Source organism: Podarcis bocagei, assembly GCF_964188305.1.
Source record: "Podarcis bocagei genome assembly, chromosome: 4".
NCBI lineage: Eukaryota > Metazoa > Chordata > Lepidosauria > Squamata > Lacertidae > Podarcis > Podarcis bocagei.
In genome coordinates, this window is record NC_138128.1 from 15,201,542 (window position 1) to 15,224,836 (window position 23,295).

General features: G+C 43.8%; 1 protein-coding gene across 1 annotated transcript in view; it reads left to right on the plus strand.

The window, feature by feature from the left end:
- SPATA16 (spermatogenesis associated 16) overlaps nt 1–23,295 on the plus strand; it is a 165,101-nt gene that overhangs the window by 52,467 nt on the left and 89,339 nt on the right. Inside the window, exon 4 of the mRNA XM_081190327.1 lies at nt 13,924–14,013. Within this exon, the coding sequence (XP_081046453.1) occupies nt 13,924–14,013 (90 nt within the window). The remainder of the gene's footprint in view (nt 1–13,923; nt 14,014–23,295) is intronic.

Sequence of the window (23,295 nt, forward strand, 5' to 3'; positions counted from 1 at the left end):
CTACCCCTGCAATCTCTGCGTAGTGCAGGATCCATATTTAATCCAACAAATAGATAACACATATCAATGTTTGTCACTTAAATCTTCCAAGAAAAAAGACAGGAGTCATAAATCAAGGAAAGAAATAGCAGAAAAAGAAAACCCAGAAATTGTATCTTCTGTAAACCAATTATAACAAGCATCCAAGAATGTAAATCAGCATGAAATAAATTCCGTAAAGGATATTACTCTTCACATAGATTTTTTTTTTCATAAAAGGGAGGAAGAGTGGTAGTTTTCATAAACAAAAGTGTGCTTTATACAAAGAGCTGTTATAAGATTTATACTGATCAAGGTCACAATCTACAGGGAAGAGCATATATCCAGATCAGTCTGTTCCCATGGTTTGGGGTAGTTTGCTGATCAATTTTGCATTAAAAATTGCAACGCTTGTAGACAGAGAAATTATGATCAGGGAGGACTGTTCTGCTGTCTCTGTTAATGGATAGATCCTTCTCTGGAAACAAAGGGGAAACGTCAGGTTGGGTACAAAACAATGAGTCAGCACACCTCCATTGCATCTGCAGCAGGACTGATTGCATCCTGAATTCAGTGCTTCCAGAGGTAATAAGATCCAGATGTGGAGTCTTAACCCCAAACAGCAGCTTCCTTAAACTTCCAGGTTAAAACAAACTGGTCCCGATCCAGCCAGAGCTAAGTACATGCATCCCGCTGACTTCATGGGGGAGATCTGCAGGTGCCTACCTTTCTGCCACTGACATTAATGCAAGTAGGGAGCTATACTGTGCAACCGAAGCTTATACATGTTTACTTAGAAGTTGAGTTTCATTGAGTTTAACGCATAAGTGCTACAGGATTAAAACCTAATTTTGGCCCCTTATTTTATATTATTTGTGAGGCTGATATAGCCTTTGACAAAGTAGAGTTTCCACACAGTGCTAAAGTAATGCGCCTAAGGACATTGTCAAAATTTATTAGGTGCATTCCTAATACTTTTTTATGCAAGTTATTTTTGACATCACAGAGTCTGCATCTCTCTCGCTCTCTCTTACCACTGCTTGTTCCATGTAACATTACTATGCATTAAAAATAATGAGTACAAATTAATGAGAGTGTCAGGAATTATTAGGGACGCGGGTGGCGCTGTGGTTTAAACCACAGAGCCTAGGACTTGCCAATCAGAAGGTCGGCCGTTTGAATCCCCGCGACGGGATGAGCTCCCATTGCTCGGTCCCTGCTCCTGCCAACCTAGCAGTTCGAAAGCACGTCAAGTGCAAGTAGATAAATAGGTACCTCTCAGGCAGGAAGGTAAATGGCGTTTCCGTCTGCTGCTCTGGTTCGCCAGAAGCGGCTTAGTCATGCTGGCCACATGACCCAGAAGCTGTACGCCGGCTCCCTCGGCCAGTTAAGCAAGATGAACGCCACAACCCCAGAGTCGGCCATGACTGGACCTAATGGTCAGGGGTCCCTTTACCTTTTAAGGAATTATTGGGAAACAGTAAGGTTTGTGTGTATGTTGTTGTTCTTGTTGTTGTTGTTGTTTGTTGTTTTTACCTAAATGCAAAATAAGTCTACAATTACTGAGTGGTTTAGACTCGGCTACAGTGGCTTCTTCTTCTTCTTTGGTGATCACTCATAGCCAAGTAAGATTGTCTTCCATAAACAAGGTTTTAACGGCAACCACATTCTCAACCTACAGTGTACTTCTTCTTAGAGAATCTAGGACATGAAGGAGTTGTCATTTTCTAAGGCGGGGGGGGGGGACCCACAGTCAATATTAGGACAGTACTTTTATTGGGCCAACCAAAATATCACAAAATAGCATTGAGACTTCAAGATTCTCCCAAACTCTTCATCTGTCTAGATGGAAAACATGGGGATGGGGGAGAGAGAGAGAGAGAGAGAGAGAGAGAGAGAGAGAGAGAGAGAGAGAGAAAGGTCAGCTGCTGATAAAGTCACTGAGTTTGATAAAAAAGCCTAAGGCAGAATGTAGGAGAACGTAACAGACGTAACAGACATTCAGAGGAGGATCTTTGAGGTACCTGTTGAGAAAGTGAAACATAACAATGTCCGATTCCCTGCTTTGCGTTTACAAAAACCAGCTGTTACTCAGGTCCGTCCCCATCCTTAGGTAGGAGGAAAGCGGGAATAAAAATGGTCAGGATTAGAGTCCTGACGCCCCCCAGGACTTTCCTGGTATGCATGCCTGGTCTCTCAGGCTCCAGAGCATGTAAAGAGTTCAGCAGAGTAACTCAGCAAAGAGCTGGCAGCAAATGAACCACACAAACAGCTCACTCCATGAGCAAATGTGCTTTACTGAAGCATTTGAATAAGCATAGTGGTTGCAAGTCCCCGGCCAGATCCCTGGCTGGGTGCATAGTTCAAAAAACAGTTACAGAGAGACACCAGTGAACTGCATAGCTTGAAAAGAAAAGAAAGACTGACTGACTCTCACACCTGGTTCCAGTAGTAGATAGGTAGCCGTGTTGGTCTGCCATAGTCAAAATAAAAAAATTCCTTCCAGTAGCACCTTAAAGACCAACTAAGTTAGTTCTTGGTATGAGCTTTCGTGTGCAAGAACCAACTAAGTTAGTTCTTGGTATGAGCTTTCGGGTATCTGAAGAAGTGTGCATGCACACGAAAGCTCATACCAAGAACTAACTTAGTTGGTCTTTAAGGTGCTACTGGAAGGAATTTTTTTATTTCTCACACCTGGATACAACTATGTATGGAGGCCTCAGGAGCCAGGAACCTTCCAGTAATTCATTGTTTACCATAGTGTGAGAAAGGACTGCTGAGTCACTACAGTCCATTTTGCATCTAGGAAACACTCTGGGCCATTTTTAGACGCTGACAAAAAAATATGCTAGCCAATCTTTATACCAACAGAGGTGAGACCTAGTTTCAGGTGCTATGTCAGGTAAAAGTGTTGATATGAGCGAAACTGGGTAGCTTTACCTAACAGGTGGAGGAAACATCCCATCAGACAATGAAGTCCCTTCTTCAAGTAGTTTAAAGCCTTGTTCCACTGTGAAATGGCTAAATTTGGCACTTTCCAAGTCACACAAAATGTTATAGAGCAGGGCTAGCCAACGTGGTGCTCTCCAGAAGTTGTGGACTACAACTCCCATCATTCTTGACCACTGGCTGTGCTGGCTGAGGCTGATAGGAATTGTAGTCCAAAACATCTGGAGGGTACCTCATTGCCCACCACTGATCTAGAGATGTTTGCCTGGATGTTCCACCGCCAACATTTCCCACAGGTAATAATAATAATAATAATAATAATAATAATAATTATTATTATTATTATTATTATTATTATTATTATTATTATTATTATTTTATTTATACCCCGCCCATCTGGCTGGATTTCCCCAGCCACTCTGGGTGGCTCCCAACAGAATATTAAAAACACAATGAAACATCAAACATTAAAAACTTCCCTAAACAAGGTCTTTCCTTTCTATTCCCCAATTTTTAAAAAAACTTGTTTATGCTCGTAGACTAATGCCTCTCCCTAGGAAAAATTGCCAAAGCTTGCTTGGTGGCTCTGTGTATCTATCCCCTGCTATTTATCACAGGAGACGCAACAGTTTACTATAAAAACCTACAATAAAACAGTAAAATAAGATATGCAATAAACCATTTGCACCAACAGAGGCTTCCCTCCCAGCACAAATGGCAGTTTGTTGATGGGCACAGGAGCGGTAATTTTCATTGGGATTCATCCTCCCCCTTTGATCGCACAAACACGTGTCTCCTTTTTAAATTTTGTAAAAATAGAATGTGCTAATTACAATCACACACAAATTCAAACATGCAGCCAGCAAGAATGTTTACCTGGCATGGAAAGTAAACTGGAAAGGATTGGATTGGATATGAAGAGGATTTGAGATAATTGTCTGCTGCAGAGGGACCATAATATCTGGGTCACAGATCAAACCTATTGGAATACAGCGGCATCCATAGATTCGACGTTGTCCCTGCTGAATTAAGAAGAGCAATACGCACACCCATGGGTGCTGATCTCTCTGTGAAAGAGTGTTCTGGCTTACTGTATTTGGAGGCGGGTACTTTACTTTCTCATTTTTGCCCCGAAGGAGTAGAAATTATAGCTACAGCAGAAAGATTAAAGCAAACGCAAACAGGTTTCACAAAAAGTAATGATACGTCTCCTCTTTGAAATGACAACAGCTATAAAGACATTAGCAAGATTTGGCTAGTCAAGAAATTAGTCCTTATTCTGTTGGGAAATCAGTCAGCTATGTACTATGTGAACAAGACAGGGGAAAGCAAAACCTGTCCGTCTGTACTGGGAGTAATTCAGAATGCTGAACCACAGGCTCAAAAACAAGCTGCTTTTTTATTTTGTGAACAGGGCAGAGGAGGGAGAGCATCAGAGGAAACAATCTCCCTGTTCTCTTCCATAGTTAATGAATCCAGAGATGGAGGACAGATTAATCTGTTTGCAATTACAGTGGTGCCCCGCAAGACGAATGCCTCGCAAGACGAAAAACTCGCTAGACGAAAGGGTTTTGCGTTTTTTGAGCTGCTTCGCAAGACAAATTTCCCTATGGGCTTGCTTCGCAAGACGGAAAACGAAAACGTCTTGCAAGTTTGTTTCCTTTTTCTTAACACCGTTAATACAGTTGTGACTTGACTTCGAGGAGCAACTCATAGAACGCGGTGTGGTAGCCTTTTTTGAGGTTTTTGAAGACTTTGGTGATTTTTGAAGCTTTTCCAAAACTTCTTTTGCAGCCATTTGGTAAGTTAAACTTTTAAAACTTTTTTGGGGGGGTTGGATTTTGGGTTGGGGTGTTTGGAATTCAAGGACTTGGTGTTGGGGAGGGGTTTGCAAGAATCTGGAAGCTTGTGTGGTTTTTTTCTGCATTTTTATGATTTTCTGTGACCATTGGGCCACTCTGCTGTTTTTTTAAAAAAAAATCTGGATTTGAATTTCTGTGTGGTGGGTGGCTGGGGGAACAGTTGAGGAGGGGGTTCTTCAGTAAGAAGCAAAGAGTGGAAGAGGAACCTTCTTCGAGTTGTCCCCCAGAGTCTTAGAAAATGTACTGTACACTTTGTTGATTTTTAAATGTTTTTCTGTCATGTTTAGAAACTTAATTTATTGTTCCTTCAATTTTTGAAATGCTCTTTACAGTATGTGTGACTTTAAACAACTTAATAAACTCTTGTTGTACCAAATTTGGCTTTGTTTGGACTTTTTTTGACCATAGGAACGCATTAATTGAATTTCAATGCATTCCTATGGGATTTCGTGCTTCGCAAGACGAAAAATTCGCTAGGCGAAAAAACTCGCAGAACGAATTAATTTCATCTTGCGAGGCACCACTGTATGAACAGATTTCTTCCCCCCATCCCACCGATGGTGGGCATGCAAAATACGTTCTCCATCCAAGTGGCCAAAAAATATTGGTGACAATTCAACTGGGTTTCTACTGAGGTTAAATAAACAACCCATTCCAGCATGAGCAGCCCAGCCAACACACAGACCCATTGACCCAAACGCAACCCTCTTCCTTCTGCCCCCTTAGTATGTGGTTTCCATGTACATTTTGTGAGTCTTTACACTTTGTGTTGTCAGGGTAGAATCCAACATAACACTGTAGCAATCATTCCGTCAGTGCAACTATTTCTGTTTGCACAACAAAATGTTCCCCTTCTTCTCCTCTTGTCATAAAAAGGTAAAGGACCCCTGGCAGTTAAGTCCAGTCGTGAACGACTCTGGAGTTGCGGCGCTCATCTCGCTTTACTGGCCGAGGGAGCCGACATTTGTCCGCAGTTTTTCCAGGTCAAATGGCCAGCATGACTAAGCCGCTTCTGGCGAAACCAGAGCAGCACACGGAAATGCCATTTACCTTCCCGCCAGAGCAGTACCTATTTATCTACTTGCACTTGGCGTGCTTTCAAACTGCTAGGTTGGCAGGAACAGGGACCCAGCAGCTGGAGCTCACCCTGTCACAAGGATTCGAACCGCCAACCTTCAGATCGGCAAGTCCTAGGCTCAGTGGTTTAGACCACAGTGCCAGCCACGTCTCTCCTCTTGTCATACACACCCCTGTCTTAGGGGTGCTCCCAAGCCTCTGGGGTGTGTGAGGGAGTCCCACTGTACACGCAAAAAAATTGTGCCACCAGAATTTTTAGTAGAATACAGCCCTCAGCATTATTCTTCTTTTGTGTGAGAGATGAATTTGATGGGCCTTTTTGTGAGCTACGGTTCCCAGAGTTCCCAGGGAAGAGGGAATGGTTATTAAGCCGCTGTGATAATTGCAGCTTCCTGAGGGGGACAGTGGTCTCCTAACAACTCTCAACCCCCTTAGCAAGGATCCTTAACAACTCCTAACAAGCAGCCCCCTTAACAAGCAGTTCCCAGGATTCTTTTTTTTTGGGGGGGGGTCAATTGGCATGCAGTTCTTTCTTTTTTTAAAATTTTTTATTAGTTTTACATAATTTTTTAAACACAATACAAACATGTAAAAAGACATACAAACACGTATAGTTTCCTAACCTTTTTTTCATAAACCTTGTTTCTCAGACTTCCCCATACCTCTCCTTTTCTGCATCCCAATGTCCAAAGAATTTTTAGCAACTCTAAATATTTCTATCAAGTCTCTGTCCTTTTAGTCTTTCCTTCAGTCTAATCTTATATCGCTGTAACCCTTTCTTGCACAAAACCTCGACATTCTAGCATTCATCAAGTTTGTAATGGTCCTTAAGGTAGATTTTAAATTTCTTCCATTCTTCTTCCGCCGTCTCCTTTCCCTGATCGCGGATTCTGCCAGTCATCTCGGCTAGTGTCATATAGTCCATCACTTTCATCTGCCATTCTTCCAGGGTGGGTAGATCTTGTATCTTCCAATACTTCCAATATTCTTGCTGCTGTTGTAGCATACATAAAGAAAGTTCTGTCTTTCTTTGACACCATTTGGCCGACAATGCCCAAGAGAAAGGCCTCTGGTTTTGTTCCCAGGATTCTTTGGGGGAAAGCACAACTGTTTAACATGGCGTGATGCTGCTCTAAATGTCGAGTGCAGATGGGGCCGAAGATAGTAGATGGAGCCTAAAAGTGTAGTTTCTTGAGGTGGTACAATGAATGGATTGTACCACTTCAGGATGCAGGTGGAAGATGATTCTTTTTCCATCCTTCTTTTTGTGGGTGGAAGTAGAAAGCTAGATCAGGAGGGAGAAGACTAAGGTAAGATTACCAGATTTTTTTCAATGAATCTGGGCACATTTTAAATACATACATACATACATACATACATACATACTACTACATGTTCAGGACATTGATGATGCAACGATGTCAGTGGCAGAGGGAGGTTTCACACTGCCTTTCGGAGCAACCTCATCCCAACTCGTACTTGCGTGTAAACAGGAGGGGACGGGGATCCCTCAGCTGGGAAGGGAGGCTTCCCATTGCCTATCTGAGAGATCCCTGCCCCCTCCTGCTTGCATGCAAACTCTGATACAGCGTTTCCCAGGGACATTAGATGAAATCCGGGGGCATTCTGGCGATGGAATTTGTCTGGGGACTTATTCACAAATCCGGGGACTGTCCCCGGGAAACTGGGATGTCGGGTAACCCTAGACTACGGACCTCCTGATGTGCTTAGTTGTTGGATTCCCACCTGTAGTCAGAAGTGGCACAGTCCACACTGCCATTTCAGGACTCTACCACCTCATTCGGCTGAATATGTGGATCAACTTCAAAGCCTGCCATTCCATTAGGTTGAGTGAGGCAGCTGCCTGAGACAGCAGGCTTAGGATCTCATGAAAGAGTAGGAAATTGCTGGCTATTTAACGGTTGCTTTTGTGCATAGCTATTGTCAGCTATGAAAGAGCAGCAAATCGTTATATATATATTTAGCTTTTGTATTGTTGTACTTTTACTGCTGGGGAGGGGGAAGATGCACTTGCATGATTCTCTGCCTCAGGTGCCAAAATAACTTGATTGGCCCTGAATACCATGCACCTTGAAGTGGGGGCACACACATCATTTGATGCTTTTGTCTTGGACCAACCCTCTAGATCAGGTCTAAGAGTTCACTGCAATATATATGATTTTTTAAAAGTCCAGGCTTTGCAAGTAGGATTCTACTGACACAAATGGGGTTGTTCAGAGATAACTGTATTTTGGCCCAGGCCCAATTGCAGGGGAAAAGGGGGCAAGAATGAGATTGTTACTGAGGCGTAAAAGACCACTGACTTTTAAAAATCAATTTTTCATATAGCATAGTGTATCTGTTTCTTGGGAGCTGGACAGTAAATGTGAACAACCAACTATAGACAGAGGATGATGGTTTAATACGGACATTCCTTATTCATATGCACTGATAGCTTTTTTTTTCTGTGGAGAGATGATGCCTAGTCCCCTCCCTTTTTTCTCTTTTTTTTAAAAAAGGAAGGACAGATAATAGGGACAACAGCATACTATTTTGAAGGGGTTTTTTTGAGAAGATGTCAAGACGAAAAAATGAAAATGTCAAAAAATGGGTTGATATACTATATTACTTACAGGCTGCTTGGTTGAGGGAAAACTGACCAAATGATTTACTGAAGGCATTTACAGGACAGTCTTTAGATTACAGGGAAGATGAAAAATAAATGAAAATCTATTTCATGTTTACTTTAGTGCAGCCATTTAAGAGTGGCAGGAGGGACGCATCACAAGATGACAGGTCTGATATCCATATACAGTGGTTTACTTTCATATTTCTCTTAATTCAAACATGTGTATGTGCGCGCTCAAAAACTGACACATAGAGAAAGAAAGAATGAATGATGGCTGACAACCAACAATACATTTGCCAGAAGCCTCCATTGTTATTCTTTTTGATCTTCTGCCCATTAACAGCTCACTGTGCAAGGAGAATTTGAGGTACTGGAAATGTTTTCCTTTGTTCATAGAATCATCAGATCTTAGATTTGGAAGGGACCCAAGGGTCATCTAATCCAATCCCCTACAATGCAGCAATAATTAGTTAATTAATTCGCATTGTTTGTACTTTTAGTGTGGCGGCGTGAATTTCAAACCCCCCACCCCCCCACACACAACTCAACAAAATATCTCTATATGTTATTAGCAATTCTAACTCCACTTACCTGGAATTAAGCCCCACAGAATTTACTATAGCTTTCTTCTGTGCAGAAACATAGAGAATTTGCACTGTTGGGCAGTAAAACTGGGCAACTACAAAAAAACAACAACAAGCTAACCCTGACTTTTTCATTACAGTTCTCTTCTGCTCTCTTCTGGGGTTTTACTCCACTTTTCAGCCCAAGAAAAAGGGAAATAAAAGGTTCCCAAAGCAGCTTACAAAGATCCGTAATTAAACAGTCCCTGATCTAGGGCTTCCAATCTGGAAGGAGAAAGAATCAAGAGGGAGGAGGGGGGAGGAAAGCTGCTGTAGCATCATGGGATGGCTCCTGCTAGATGGCAGTCAAAAGAGTTTATATTATTATGTTACATTATGGTGGGTTTTTAAAGCACTTCAGGTAGAAATCTGCCCTTGGTATAAATGAAAGAGACGGGGATAAACTTGCTATGGAAAAGTCAGGACCTGGGACAGCTCCCAGAAGCAAGGGGAAGATGCTGAAATGCAGGTCCATTGAGCGCATAAAGGGGCAGCCCTGTGACTTGGTTCTTGACAGCCTAGCATCCCTTGGTGGCCAATGAACATCCCTGATGGGAGTCTTGTAGTCCAGAAACACTTGGAGGACACCACACCGACTACCCTTGAGTTACACCTTCTGCCTTGTCTGCCAGAAGCTTATTGGGAGTGAGTGGTCCTGGGCTATGCAAGTAAGGATTCTTCTTCATTGCCTGAGGAATAATAATAATAATAATATTTATACCCTGCCCACCTGGCTGGGTTTCCCCAGCCACGCTGGGCAGCTTACAGCTTATCTAAAAACGTAACAAAAACATCAAGCATTAAAAACCTCCCCAAACAGGGTTGCCTTCAGATGTCTTCTAAAAGTTGTGTAGTTCTTTGTCTCCTTGACATCTGAAGGGAGGGTGTTGCACAGGGAGGGCGCCACTACCGGGAAGGCCCTCTGCCTGGTTCAAATCCACAGCCGTAGGGTGACAATCCATAGCTGAATCCTTTTTCTCTGGGTATTCTGCAGAGCCTTCTTCTTCAGACTAGCTCTCTGGCCATGCTGTGGTCTGCTGAGATACTACCATCCATTTCTTCTTTGCAACACAATTACTGCTTGAGGTTTCTGGAGGAGTCCAGAACATTTTTGGAGGGTTTTCTGCAAGGTGGGAAATCACAGAGGAACCATACCCACCCCGTTGTCTGTCTAACAGTACATCTGCAGCTTGGTAAAACAGTTCAGGAGGAGAACATGAGGCAGGTGAACGGGAGCATTAGCAGACACATCCATCAGTATAGAGGCAGTTATGTGAATGCTAAAAGCAACTAACTCTGTTGTATATTAACTGGCCTGAGAAAATTTTATTCAGGGGCACAAGGACATTTCTGTTGCTCTTCTCCCTTGTTCTTTTTAAAGCAAGAGACAGAGAAGTAAGACTGCCATTTTTGTGAACCTTTTGCTTTTCTTCTCCTGAATGGGTACACTTGTTGTTGTTGTTGTTGTTGTTGTTGTTGTTGTTGTTGTTTTCAGTTCAATCTTTATCGGTTTATAAACAATGCATCCAATCACCTTAAAACACCAAAACACACAAGCATTACAAGCAAATCACTACCAATACATAAAAAGGACAATAAAAACCCCAAAAAGGAAAAAAAAATGTAACTTTCTTCTCCGCCTGATGACTTCCGACCTCCTCTGCATGGATCCTTTATTTCCTTATTAACTGTTTTTCAGTAAGCCTAACCAATTTTAAATGTTGTTTGCATTCTTTTTAACTTGTGTTATTACAAGAGTTAATCAAAGCATATTAAAGATTTGGTATGGGGACAGTGTTCTTTTAAATGTAGTCTATGGATGTCCCATTCTTTGTTAAACTTTTGGATTGACCAGTCTCTGACCTTTTCTTTCATGTTCGCTAATTCTATATACTCAAATAATTTAACTTGCCACTCCTCTTTAGGTAAAGGGACCCCTGACCATTAGGTCCAGCCGTGACCGACTCTGGGGTTGTGGCGCTCATCTCGCTTTATTGGCCGAGGGAGCCGGCGTACAGCTTCCGGGTCAAGTGGCCACGTGACTAAGCCACTTCTGACGAACCAGAGCAGCACACGGAAATGCTGTTCACCTTCCCGCTGGAGCAGTACCTATTTATCTACTTGCACTTTGACGTGCTTTCGAATTGCTCGGTTGGCAGGAGCAGGGACCGAGCAATGGGAGCTCACCCCGTCGCAGGGATTCAAACCGCCGATCTTCTGATCGGCAAGTCCTAGGCTCTGTGGTTTAACCTACAGCGCCACCCGCGTCCCAGCGCCACTCCTCTTTAGCTGGTGTTTAATCTCCTTTCCACCCTTTGGCTATGCAGATATAAAAATCCTCCTTCTTTCTTTTGGAGTGTCTGATGCCATAATACCTAGAGGAAGGCTTCAGGTTTTTTGGTAAACGTTAATTTAAACATTTTTTAAAGTTCATTATAAATAAGTTCCCTAAAGCGTTTCATGTTTTTACAGCTCCACCATATGTTGTGCATTCTTCCCTCCACAACTTCAATCCTAAAAGACTTTGGTTGGCCCTCATGGCCCTTCACTTCATCAAATCTGGCCCTCTTTGGAAAAAGTTTGCACACCACTGCTCTAGTTCTTTACACTTCCAGCAAAGGTTTGAACTGGTTTTATACATTTTAGCCAGTCTGCTGGGTGTAATGTACCATCTGCGCTTGTTGTTTTTAGCGCCTTGGAGACTGTGCATCTTTTCGCTCCACTTCTCCTCTGTTTAAAGAAAATGATAAATAAACTTGATCTTTTGACATGGCAAAGTTTTCTCCCTTGTTACCCCTCTGCAGTTTGGCCCCCTTTGATTACACATGGACTAGAATGGTATGCTATTGCTTTTCGCCAAGGCTCTAGGAGACTATGCTGCCAATGTTAAAACATGGTCCAGACATGCTTTGAACAATCATCTGGATAAGCCCTGAAACTATCAGGCAAGCAAAAGTAGCTTACAGATCTCCGCATTTAGCAAGTGAGTTACAAAGGTATTAGGAAACGCTATCGTACTCTTCCATAGAGCAGGGAAAGCAAAAGCAGTTGAGCAGATCGTCATAAGATTAGGAAGGAATCAGACTGAAAAGGAGGAAAACCTGAGAACCAATTTGCTGAGATTTTGCTACAACTTAGTCGCAGGTTTGTGTGTGTGTACACACCTATCAGAACACATCATACTCTAAAAGTAGAAAATGGGTGGCTAACTACCAGAAAATGATTGATTCCCTCCCCCAGTCCTATTGCTTAGCTGCGGTACAGTCAATAGCCTACGGAGGAACGATCAATATAGCTATTATCAACTGTTGACTACAGTTTGCAAAAGCAATAATCGCCTTTAAAATCTTTTTGCGGCAGTCTCAGTGATCATCAAGTTTGTTAAGGTGTTGAAGTTCTGAGTTGAGTTAGCTCATCTTTAAAATGCCAAAAAAAATATATTGAGGCTGTGGGACTTCTAATTTTTTATTTAATGAAGGATCTGTCTATTGCTAGAAGTCTGCTGTGAGCTAGCACTGTGTGTTGAGGCAGAATTACCCAGGATCTGCAGAAAGAAAAATAAGAGGGACCAGTAGAATTACTTTGCCCACCTATAAGTGTATTCACTTTTAACATGCAAGGCTGATCATTATCAGGCTGTGATCACTTTAGAAAGAGAGAGAGGGAGCCATAGCTGTTTCCTTCCCAGCTGCAATTCCTATGGAAATCACTCCTCTGAAGCTGTTATATGCATTGAAAGTTTCCTTTGGTATCAAGGAATAGAAGCCATTTTCACTGGGCCCACAGCAGGGGAGGAAAGGGTTAAACTGCCCCTTTCTGTCTGCTGTGATCTCAGCGATTATCCCCCCATCAGAGGCTGCTATTTGCATTTTTTTAAAAAACAACAACACAGCAACGACAAAAGTGCACATTAAATGCAAAAATGGATGTGACATCTCAACTAGCTTGGCCTTCATTGTGGAACACCTGGATGAATTTCCCAAAATCTCTAGGAGTCACACACACAAAGTACAATTTGCAAACTACAGCCATATATACATAATAATCATGGCAAATGATTTTTAAATGAACTCCGTTACATTTTCTACTCTTTTTTAAAAAAAGAAGCAAGATCTGGGTCTTGAATCATTGCTGAGTCTTGCATCTCCACCACTCCAATCTAAAACGGGAACCCTGAGTGCAAAGTATTTCAAAGGAGTTTTAAACAGGTGGGGGGGGGGTCTTGCCTATTGCGGTAAAATTGCAAGGAGCCTCAATAAAGCAAAATGAAAGGATTGTCTGCCTTCCCACTGCCATGGCTTGGTTCTAGCAGCACTTTTCGTCCCGGCATTGTGATGTTGATTTTTGCATGCATAATGTACGATTATTATCACAACCCCAAAAATGCAGATGACAGATAACAAAAGGCATTATTACAATAATGTGCAGTGTCTTGCTGATTTTTATATGCTCACTAAATGCAGCAGAACATATGCTCACGGGGGTTTTAACCGCTGCTTCCGTAATAGGCAATGCTATGAATGAAATTACATTTATGACACAGCTTTAATAGACATTTTAATAATACCCGTTCGTCTATCTCGGCTGTCAACAGAGATGTGATAATTCATTGTTCGGTATTGGGAGAAATGTGACCATTACAGAACTAGGAAGGAGATATGTCTGCGTACACCCTGCATGCTATCCAGCGCTAGGTGTTAAATGGCCTTAGAACAATCTTTCACTTCAGCGCTTTGACTTGCATATTTGTTTTCTGTTTTCCAAGGAGCATAATTCTGAACCCAGCCTATTTCCGTAACCACCTTCGCCAAGCTGCCGTGTTCCGATGTTTGGAGAGATATTCCGAGGCTGCGAGGTAGGTCTTGGATTAATTGGGCAGCCTTCCTATGTGGAATAAATGAATTCCCCACTGTTTCTTCATTATATCTGTGGCTCCTTGGAAGAGCTGAGGAGGGTGATTGAAGTGGCAAACAGGCTCATTATGGGATCAGCGAGTTTCTCCCATTTCCAACTTTATTTCCATTTATACTGCTGGTCTACTGAGACCAGTATAGTCTACTCGGGCTGGCAGTGGCTCGTCAAGGCTCTTGCCTGATGCAGCCATCTGTGATGCTTTTAACTGGAGATGGGGGAGAACAAATCCAGGGCTTTCTGAATGCCAGGCATCTATTCTACCAGTAGGAGCAAAAGAATCTGCCTTACACTGAGTCAGACTCATTAGTCCATCTAACTCAGTATTGTCCACCCTGGCTGGCAGAATCCTCCAGGGCTTCAGGCAGTGGACATTCCCAGTCCTGTCTGGAGATGTCAAGAATTGAACCTTGGACTTTCTGTTGCAAGGCAGATGATCCACCACTGAGTTGCACTCTTTTCCCATTCCCTAATTTCTCCGTGTTCCTTAATTCCCAAAACAGCTTCCCTCTCGTTCCCCAGACTATTTTGAGAACCACATTCAATTCAGGAGAGGGAGAAATTCTTGCAACTCACGTTTGATTCCCAAGTTTCAAATTCATACCTCCTTAATGTGATTGTTTACATATTTTCCTATTATGGACGGTGCTGTCATACTTATGGATTTTATAAGGGGTGGGGGGATGAGAGTATGGCTCTGCTAATTAGAACTAATGAAAAGATTGTGAATCATCCATCTTGCCAATGATTAATCAGTCAAAACAATCCGTTGCCGAAATGTGCACAGGAGGGGAAAACACAGGATTCTTAGGAAAATGAAGGATATTATTATAGAAAAACAAGAGGACATTACGCTGCAATGTGCCTTCCAGCCAGTGGTGTAGCAAGGTCAGGTGGTACCCGGTACGGAAAATTTCTTGTCACCCCCCCACACACACACACTGAAATTTATTTATTTATTTGCCTTCAAAAATGGTTTGACTTTATTTCATAGCCAAAGCCAAAGTTGTTGAGCTTTTTTTGCAGAGATTGTGGCGAGGAGTCTGGCTCCAGCGGGAAGCCTGTGTGTGCCAAAGCCACAGCGTCTCTCACAGACATTGAGTGCCGCATGGCATTTTGTGACCCCCCCCCCAGAGGTGACACCCGCGGGGAACAGCACCCACTGCGCCCTCCTTGCTCTGCCCCTGCTTCCAGCATCCTCCAGCATTCCAGCTATTCCTATTTTTCTTTTCCATGTGACATTAAACATTCCATAATTACGGCACACATTCAGCTATGGGCTATTTGAGGGACTTAAAGTTCCTTGTTCTTCTGTAAACCTTGAGGTTCCTCCAAACCTGCAGATACCTCCCTCGTGTTTCTCAGTGGGACCCCACCTGGCTACAGTCGTATTATCACTCACCCCACCTGAGTTCAATTGATCCTTTAACAAATAACGCATGATTAAGAGGAAAGGCTGCCTTTAAGATTTTAATTTTCAGTCCCCATTACATGGATGTGCCAGAATCAAAACAATTCCACAACAAACATGTGCACCCTGCGATTGAATTCCTCACCAATTAAAACTTGCCTCTGCGAAGTAACAAAGCTGTATTTGATCCACAGACCCTCAAAGTGTCCCTGTTTTCCAGGGACAGTCCTGGATTTACAGAAGCCGTCGTGGTTTCTGATTTGATCCTAGAATGTCCCGCTTTTCCTTAGCACCTCCCTATTTCCATCAGAGGAATGTTGGAGGGTATGGGGTTATGTACCCCACACCCCTGAGCCAAGGAGATAAGTAACTCTGCAACATTTAGAAGACATCTGAAGCCAGCCCTGTATAGGGAAGTTTAAAAATGTCTAATATTTTATTATGCTTTTATATATGTGGGAAGCTGCCCAGAGCAGCTGGGGCAACCCAGTCAGATGGGTGGGGTATAAATAATAAAATTACTACTATTACTATTATTATTACTATGGAATAGGACATCCCAATTTTCATCGGAGAAATGTTGGAGAGTAAGGATCAATAAACAAAACAAAGGCAAATCTTGGAAGTCATCAAACTTGATTTGGTACGCTGGCTGCTGCTTAATGCTGGTTTAAGGCATGGGTAGGCAAACTAAGACCCGGGGGCCAGATGCGGCCCAATCGCCTTCTAAATCTGGCCCACGGACAGTTTGGGAATCAGCATGTTTTTACATGAGTAGAATGTGTGCTTTTATTTAAAATGCATCTCTGGGTTGTTTGTGGGGCATAGGAATTCGTTCACTATTATTTTTTCAAAAGATAGTCCGGCCCCCAACAAGGTCTGAGGGACAGTGGACCAGCCCCCTGCTGAAAAAGTTTGCTGACCCCTGGTTTAAGGCCAACAAGAATTCTTCAAAGTTGCAAAACATGAAAATATCTTAAATTCTTAAATATGTAAAACTTGGGGTTCTATCCAATGTTACCATTGTGCTCATGCAACTGACTAGCACTTCTGCAAGGGATCTTTCCCCCTCCTCTCCTATGCAGTTCCCTGTGCACTCTCAAAATCTGCTCCAAGGGGTTGGGGGACCCTCTGGAGCAGATTCTGTAGGTATGTGGGGAGAGGAGAGGAAAAGGAAGTCCTGCTGTGCAAGTGGAACCCTGCTCATGCAGTGCTGGATGCAATCAAATCTGTGCCCCAAAAAGTGTCTTCAGCACTGGAGATTTCCTGTTGTTTAGTCGTTTAGTTGTGTCCGACTCTTCGTGACCCCCTGGACCAGAGTACACCAGGTACTCCTGTCTTCCACTGCCTCCCCCAGTTTGGTCAAACTCATGCTGGTAGCTTCGAGAACACCATCCACCCATCTCATCCTCTGTTGTCCCCTTCCCCTTGTGCCCTCAATCTTTCCCAGCATCAGGGTCTTTTCCAGGGAGTCTTCTCTTCTCATGAGGTGGCCAAAGTATTGGAACCTCAGCTTCAGGATCTGTCCTTCCAGTGAGCACTCAGGGCGGATTTCGTTAAGAATGGATGGGTTTGATCTTCTTGCATGGAGCATATCCCTGCATATTCTGACCCAGCCTGGGAACTGGTGGTTAAAGTTGGGTAATCATCATCATGCTGGTGGTGGACTCTAGATCACATTCAGCAGGGCACTTCTTAGGCTAATCTTACAATCACTACAGGCCAGCAGAAGTGTGGGAGACACAACAGAATCCCAAGACGCTGTTCTGCAGATGTCAAACAGTGAAAATGTTGTGGGGGAGTTTCTAAATTGGGTTTGCTTTGATGGTGGGAGAGAGATGGATGAAGTAATAGGAGAGCAACTCAGAGCCTGACAGAAAGGCTAATGATTTCTCCCCCAAGTGAGATAGAGTCCCAAGCTGGCTTGTGAGGGGACTGCAACGAGGAGTTACACTAGAATTATAGCAGGAATAACATGCCCATAAAGAGGGAACGTTAAGGTTAATGTGCCGGCTGTAAATCTTTAATGAACCGACACCGGTGTCCAGAAATATCTGCCTTTGAAATTAAGAGTCAAGGTCTGTTATTAGATATACAAGTGGAGACACTCGTAAATTTGCGGATGGGCTCTTTTGTGTGTGAATGCCTTCTCTGTGGCTGTTATCATTTCTCTCTCTCTCTCTCTCTCTCACACACACACACACACACACACACACACACACACACACTCATGCAGTATTCATATACACATGCACCATTCCCATAGACTCATGCACACACATAACCCAATAAACTGATCAGCGGTTCAATTGTGCTGCCATGTGGATTGACAGTTTGCAGAATTTTTGAGCAGCTGGAATGTTTGAACCTCTGATAATATAAAAATAATAGCAAGTATGGATATATGTGGCTTCATTGATTGACCACTTCCTATGAAAACAAAACGACTCCTTATATAAAAAGAACGTGAAAAAATTATGGGTGAAACAATTTATAAAAACAATATATAAAAAAATATGGAGGAATGCCCCCCTGCAATTGCCTGCCGAGCAACTATACTTATATCCCTCAGATCTATCCAATTACCGCCCGGTCTCGAATCTTCCATTCCTGGGTAAGGTGATTGAGAGAGCGGTTGCTGAACAGCTTGGTAGGTTTCTGGATGAAACATCTGCTCTGGACCCATTCCAGTCCGGCTTCCGCGCTGGTCATGGGACCGAGACGGCTCTGGTCGCCCTAACAGATGATCTCCGCAGACAGCTGGATCGAGGCGGGTCGGGGCTGCTGATTCTTCTAGATCTGTCAGCAGCCTTTGACATGGTCGATCACGAACTCCTGGACCACCGCCTTGCCGACGTGGGGATCCAGGGCACAGTCCTTCAATGGCTGCGCTCGTTTCTCTCTGGTCGGGGACAGAGGGTGGCGCTTGGGGGGGAATTGTCATCACGCCACTCCTTGGTGTGTGGAGTGCCTCAGGGTGCAATTCTCTCCCCGATGCTTTTTAACATCTTTATGCGCCCCCTCGCCCAGCTTGTCCGGAGTTTTGGGCTGGGTTGCCATCAGTATGCTGATGACACCCAACTCTATCTGTTGATGGATGGCCATCCTGACTCGGCCCCAGACACACTGACCAGATGTCTGGAAGCTGTGGCTGGATGGTTACGTGGGAGCCGGTTGAAGTTAAATCCTTCGAAGACAGAGGTCCTCTGGCTGGGGCGGGACGATATGGGATCGAGGGGGCAACTCCCATCTCTTGCGGGGGTGCAATTAGTGCCAGCACCGTCCGTTAAGAGTTTGGGTGTAATCTTCGATACCTCCCTCTCTATGGAGTCGCAGATTACAGCTATAACAAAGGCGGCATTTTTTCATCTCCGCCAAGCTAAGCAGTTGGCCCCTTATCTCTCTCGTCCTGACCTAGCCACTGTGATCCATGCGACGGTCACCTCCAGACTGGATTATTGTAACTCGCTCTACGTGGGGCTGCCCTTGAGACTGACCCAGAAACTCCAGCGGGTGCAGAATGCCGCGGCGAGACTCCTTATGGGGTCTTCGCTGCGAGAGCACATTCATCCGGTATTATACCAGCTGCACTGGCTCCCGGTGGAGTACAGGATCAGGTTTAAGGTGCTGGTCTTAACCTTTAAAGCCCTATACGGCCTAGGACCCTCGTACCTACGGGACCGCCTCTCCTGGTATGCCCCACAGAGAAACCTACGGTCTGCAAATAATAACATCCTCAAGGTCCCAGGCCTCAGAGAGGTTAGGCTGGCCTCAACTAGAGCCAGGGCCTTCTCGGCTGCAGCTCCAAACTGGTGGAATGCTCTGTCAAAAGAGACTAGGGCCCTGCGGGACCTGACATCTTTCCGCAGGGCCTGCAAGACAGAGTTGTTCCGCCAGGCCTTTGGTCAGGGCGCAGCCTGACTCCCTCCTCTGGCAACCTGCACATAATTCTACTTAATTGGTTGCCATCAATTTGATTTAATTAATTTTTATAATGAAATTTTTAGATTATGTGATTATTTGATTATTTTATTGTTGTTAGCCGCCCTGAGCCCGGCTTTGGCTGGGGAGGGCGGGATATAAATAAAATTTATTATTATTATTATTATTATTATTATTATTATATTTTACGGGCACTTGCCTGTGTCTTTTTGAACATATCTTCATAACCACAAGGACTAGCATTATTTGTTTATTTTTAAGCCAAAAAAAATGAGATTCTTGTGAATCTGTTTCAGCTGTCAGATTGACTGTGGTAATGTCTGTATGCTCAGATTTACTGGAAGTTGTTGTTGTTTAGTCGTGTCCGACTCTTCGTGACCCCATGGACCAGAGCACGCCAGGCACTCCTGTCTTCCACTGCCTCCCGCAGTTTGGTCAAACTCATGTTGGTAGCTTCGAGAACACTGTCCAACCATCTCGTCCTCTGTCGTCCCCTTCTCCTTGTGCCCTCAATCTTTCCCAACATCAGGGTCTTTTCCAGGGAGTATTCTCTTCTCACGAGGTGGCCAAAGTATTGGAATCTCAGCTTCGGGATCTGTCCTTCCAGTGAGCACTCAGGGCTGATTTCCTTAAGAATGGATAGGTTTAATCTTCTTGCAGTCCATGGGACTCTCAAGAGTCTCCTCCAGCACCATAATTCAAAAGCATCAATTCTTCGGCGATCAGCCTTCTTTATGGTCCAGCTCTCACTTCCATACATCACTACTGGGAAAACCATAGCTTTCACTATACGGGCCTTTGTTGGAAAGGTGATGTCTCTGCTTTTTAAGATGCTGTCTAGGTTACTGAAAGTAGAGAACGCTTTTTATGCTACCCAGTCCTACCTGGCTGCATGTCGAGAAGACGGCTAACATCAGAGGTAGGCAAAGTTGGACACCTGCTTAGCAACCCTGCAGGGCATCTATTGCCACTCTCTGGAGCTTCCTGTCCCTCGTCCTTTATGATGACGTTGTCTCTTCATTGGATCCAGGAATTAGAAGTAACCCCCCACCCCACCCCGGAAATAAACCTCACCAAAACCCAAAATACAACAAACTTGAAGTATGGGTCATTCATCTCTTTTTGATCAAAAAACATGCATGCTACCTAACTCAACTGTGTCATCATATTCATTGTTTTCTTTTTATAATCAGCCAAAACACTTGAAGCTGCGGTACCCGTGTTCAAAACACAGTTGCCTATTTTCCCCCCAAGGGTGCTCTGCAAGCTAATAGCAGATACAACCTGCTATTAGAACAGATACACAGAACAGATTGGCTGGTGCACTGATTCCATATTGCTTAATCCTGCTTTAGAAGTAAACTGCAGATTGAGCAGACCATAGTTTCCTATGTCACTCTGAATCATTTCCCTATATCTGTCAGTGACCACTTAAAATGTGAAGTTGCCCAGTAAGTGCAGAGCAATTCCCTTCAGTCACTGTACATTCTTTGGACATCTCCAACACGCTGTTAAATTTTGCTCACCATCCAAGGTTTAAATATCTTTCCTATCCGAGGCATTTGACGCTATCCAAAGCGCTGTTAGTTCTTTCATTTGGAAAGCGTTTTGAGAACCACTGAAAGCAGCTGCTCCATTCACTGATGATGTGCTTCTTCCCAGTCTGACGACAAATCTGGAACATGGATTTAGGCTATGAACCTCAGGAGCAAGCCAAGCAAAAGAGACTTGACCAGCAGATGAAAACATTTGGCATCTCTGTGCTTTCATGTGACGGTGGGCTAAAAGGAGTTGCCTCCACACATAGCACTTTAAACAATCTAATTCGCTAAGACTATATTTCTCCCTGCTGTGTAAATGAAGCAGCCTTGGATCAATTGAACCTGCCAAGATATCACAGCTCTAATATCCTGCGGAAAAGTCAGAGCAGGCACATCTCTTCCTATCCTTCTGCTTTCTCTCAAAGAAACGTTTTTTTTTTTCTCTTCTTCCTTACAAAAATAAATCGCAAGCGGTGCCACCTCAGAGTCTATGGATGTCAAGCGGTCCTGACATTTTGCCAAGCGTCCATCAAATTGTACTTACAAATCTCCTCAGACTTACTCTAGCTAGAATCCTCTAAAACACAGAAAGCAAACCGATTAGAGCTAGTTAGAAAACTACGAGAACAGTTATTTGTCATTAAACTGACAATGATGCTAAAGGGGTAAAGAGCCCACAAAGAAATATCGAGGGTAAGATGGCGACAGCAGAGCTTACATTGCTGGCATTGCGTGGTCCTATTACCTTTGATCCATCGTTCAGCAGGTTTTGCAGATTTTTAAAGCATTTAAAAGCAACAGCTGAAAACCTGAAACTATAGTGTGGGTAGGGATCACCATCGGCAACAATGCCTTAAAAATCAAACATTTTTTGAGGAAGGCAGGAGGGATATTCATGGTCTTCTATCACATATATATGTCAAACTTTACTGAGTTTTGCTGGAGGACCATGACAGAGAATAGATCCACCAGCGAGTTTTCACCTCCAACAAGGAGAAAAAGAAGGGGAGGACAGAAACATCATGGACTGTTACCAAGAGGTATCGGAATATTGTAAGTGGACTTCTGTTCTGAGGGTGCCCAGGACAGGTAAGGCTTGGAGCATCTCCTGTCTGTTAGGCCCAGAGGCTCCAGGCAAAACCCAAGGGCCTGGAGCACTTAGGTATCCAGCCCTCAAAGCCACCTTTTGAAATGTTTCCCACTAGACATGGAGTTTCAGGTATTTCCTACCAGAGCTGAAGAGGCAAGGAGACCACCGCTGGAGAGAAAAGGTCAAATAATATTTATTTATTTATACATACATATATACATACATACATACATACATACATACATACATACATACATACATACCCCACCCACCTGGCTGGGCTTCCCCAGCCACTCTGGGCGGCTTCCAACAGAATATTAAAATACAATAGTCTATTAAACATTAAAAGCTTCCCTGAACAGGGCTGCCTTCAGATGTCTTCTAAAAGTCTGGTAGATGTTTTTCTCTTTGACATCTGGTGGGAGGGCATTCCACAGGGAGGGCTCCACTACCGAGAAGGCCCTCTGCCTGGTTCCCTGTAACTTGGCTTCTTGCAGTGAGCGAACTGCCAGAAGGCCCCCGGAGCTGGACCTCAGTGTCCAGGTAGAACAATGGGGGTGGAGACGCTCCTTCAGATATACTGGACCGAGGCTGTTTAGGGCTTTCAAGGTCAGCACCAACACTTTGTATTGTGCTCGGAAATGTACTGGGAGCCAGTGTAGGTCTTTCAAGACTGGTGTTATGTGGTCTCAGTGGCCGCTCCCAGTCACCAGTCTAGTTGCCGCATTCTGGATTAGTTGCAGTTTCCGGGTCACCTTCAAAGGTAGCCCCACATAGAGCGCATTGCAGTAGTCCAAGCGGGAGATAACTAATCCAAGCGAGAGATAAACATCAACCTGATCAGCACTGAAGAGAATGGAGGCAAAGGATGCCTTTTCTGTGAACACAGAACTGAGGGGCAGGGGTGGGGAGTGACTGTGACTGTGACCTCCACCATCCCCAGCGAAACACTCCAAAAGGACCCCTCTGCAGATTAGATCAGAGAAAGCTACCACTGACGTTCATCAGGTTCTGCTGAAGCCTGTAGGAAAGTCCAGGCTGCCTGTTATTTAATTTGACACCAGCATATGATGTCAGCCTACATGCCAAAAATACCAGTTGCTATTTCTTATGCTAGACTTGTTAGGCTTCCAACAGTCCAAGTTTCTTGTTAGTGGGTTGTGTGTGTGGTTGGGGTTTTTTTTAGCTCAGAAATAACACTTGACTCAAACTGTGCTGGGCCAAGTTTTGGAGACTCCTTTG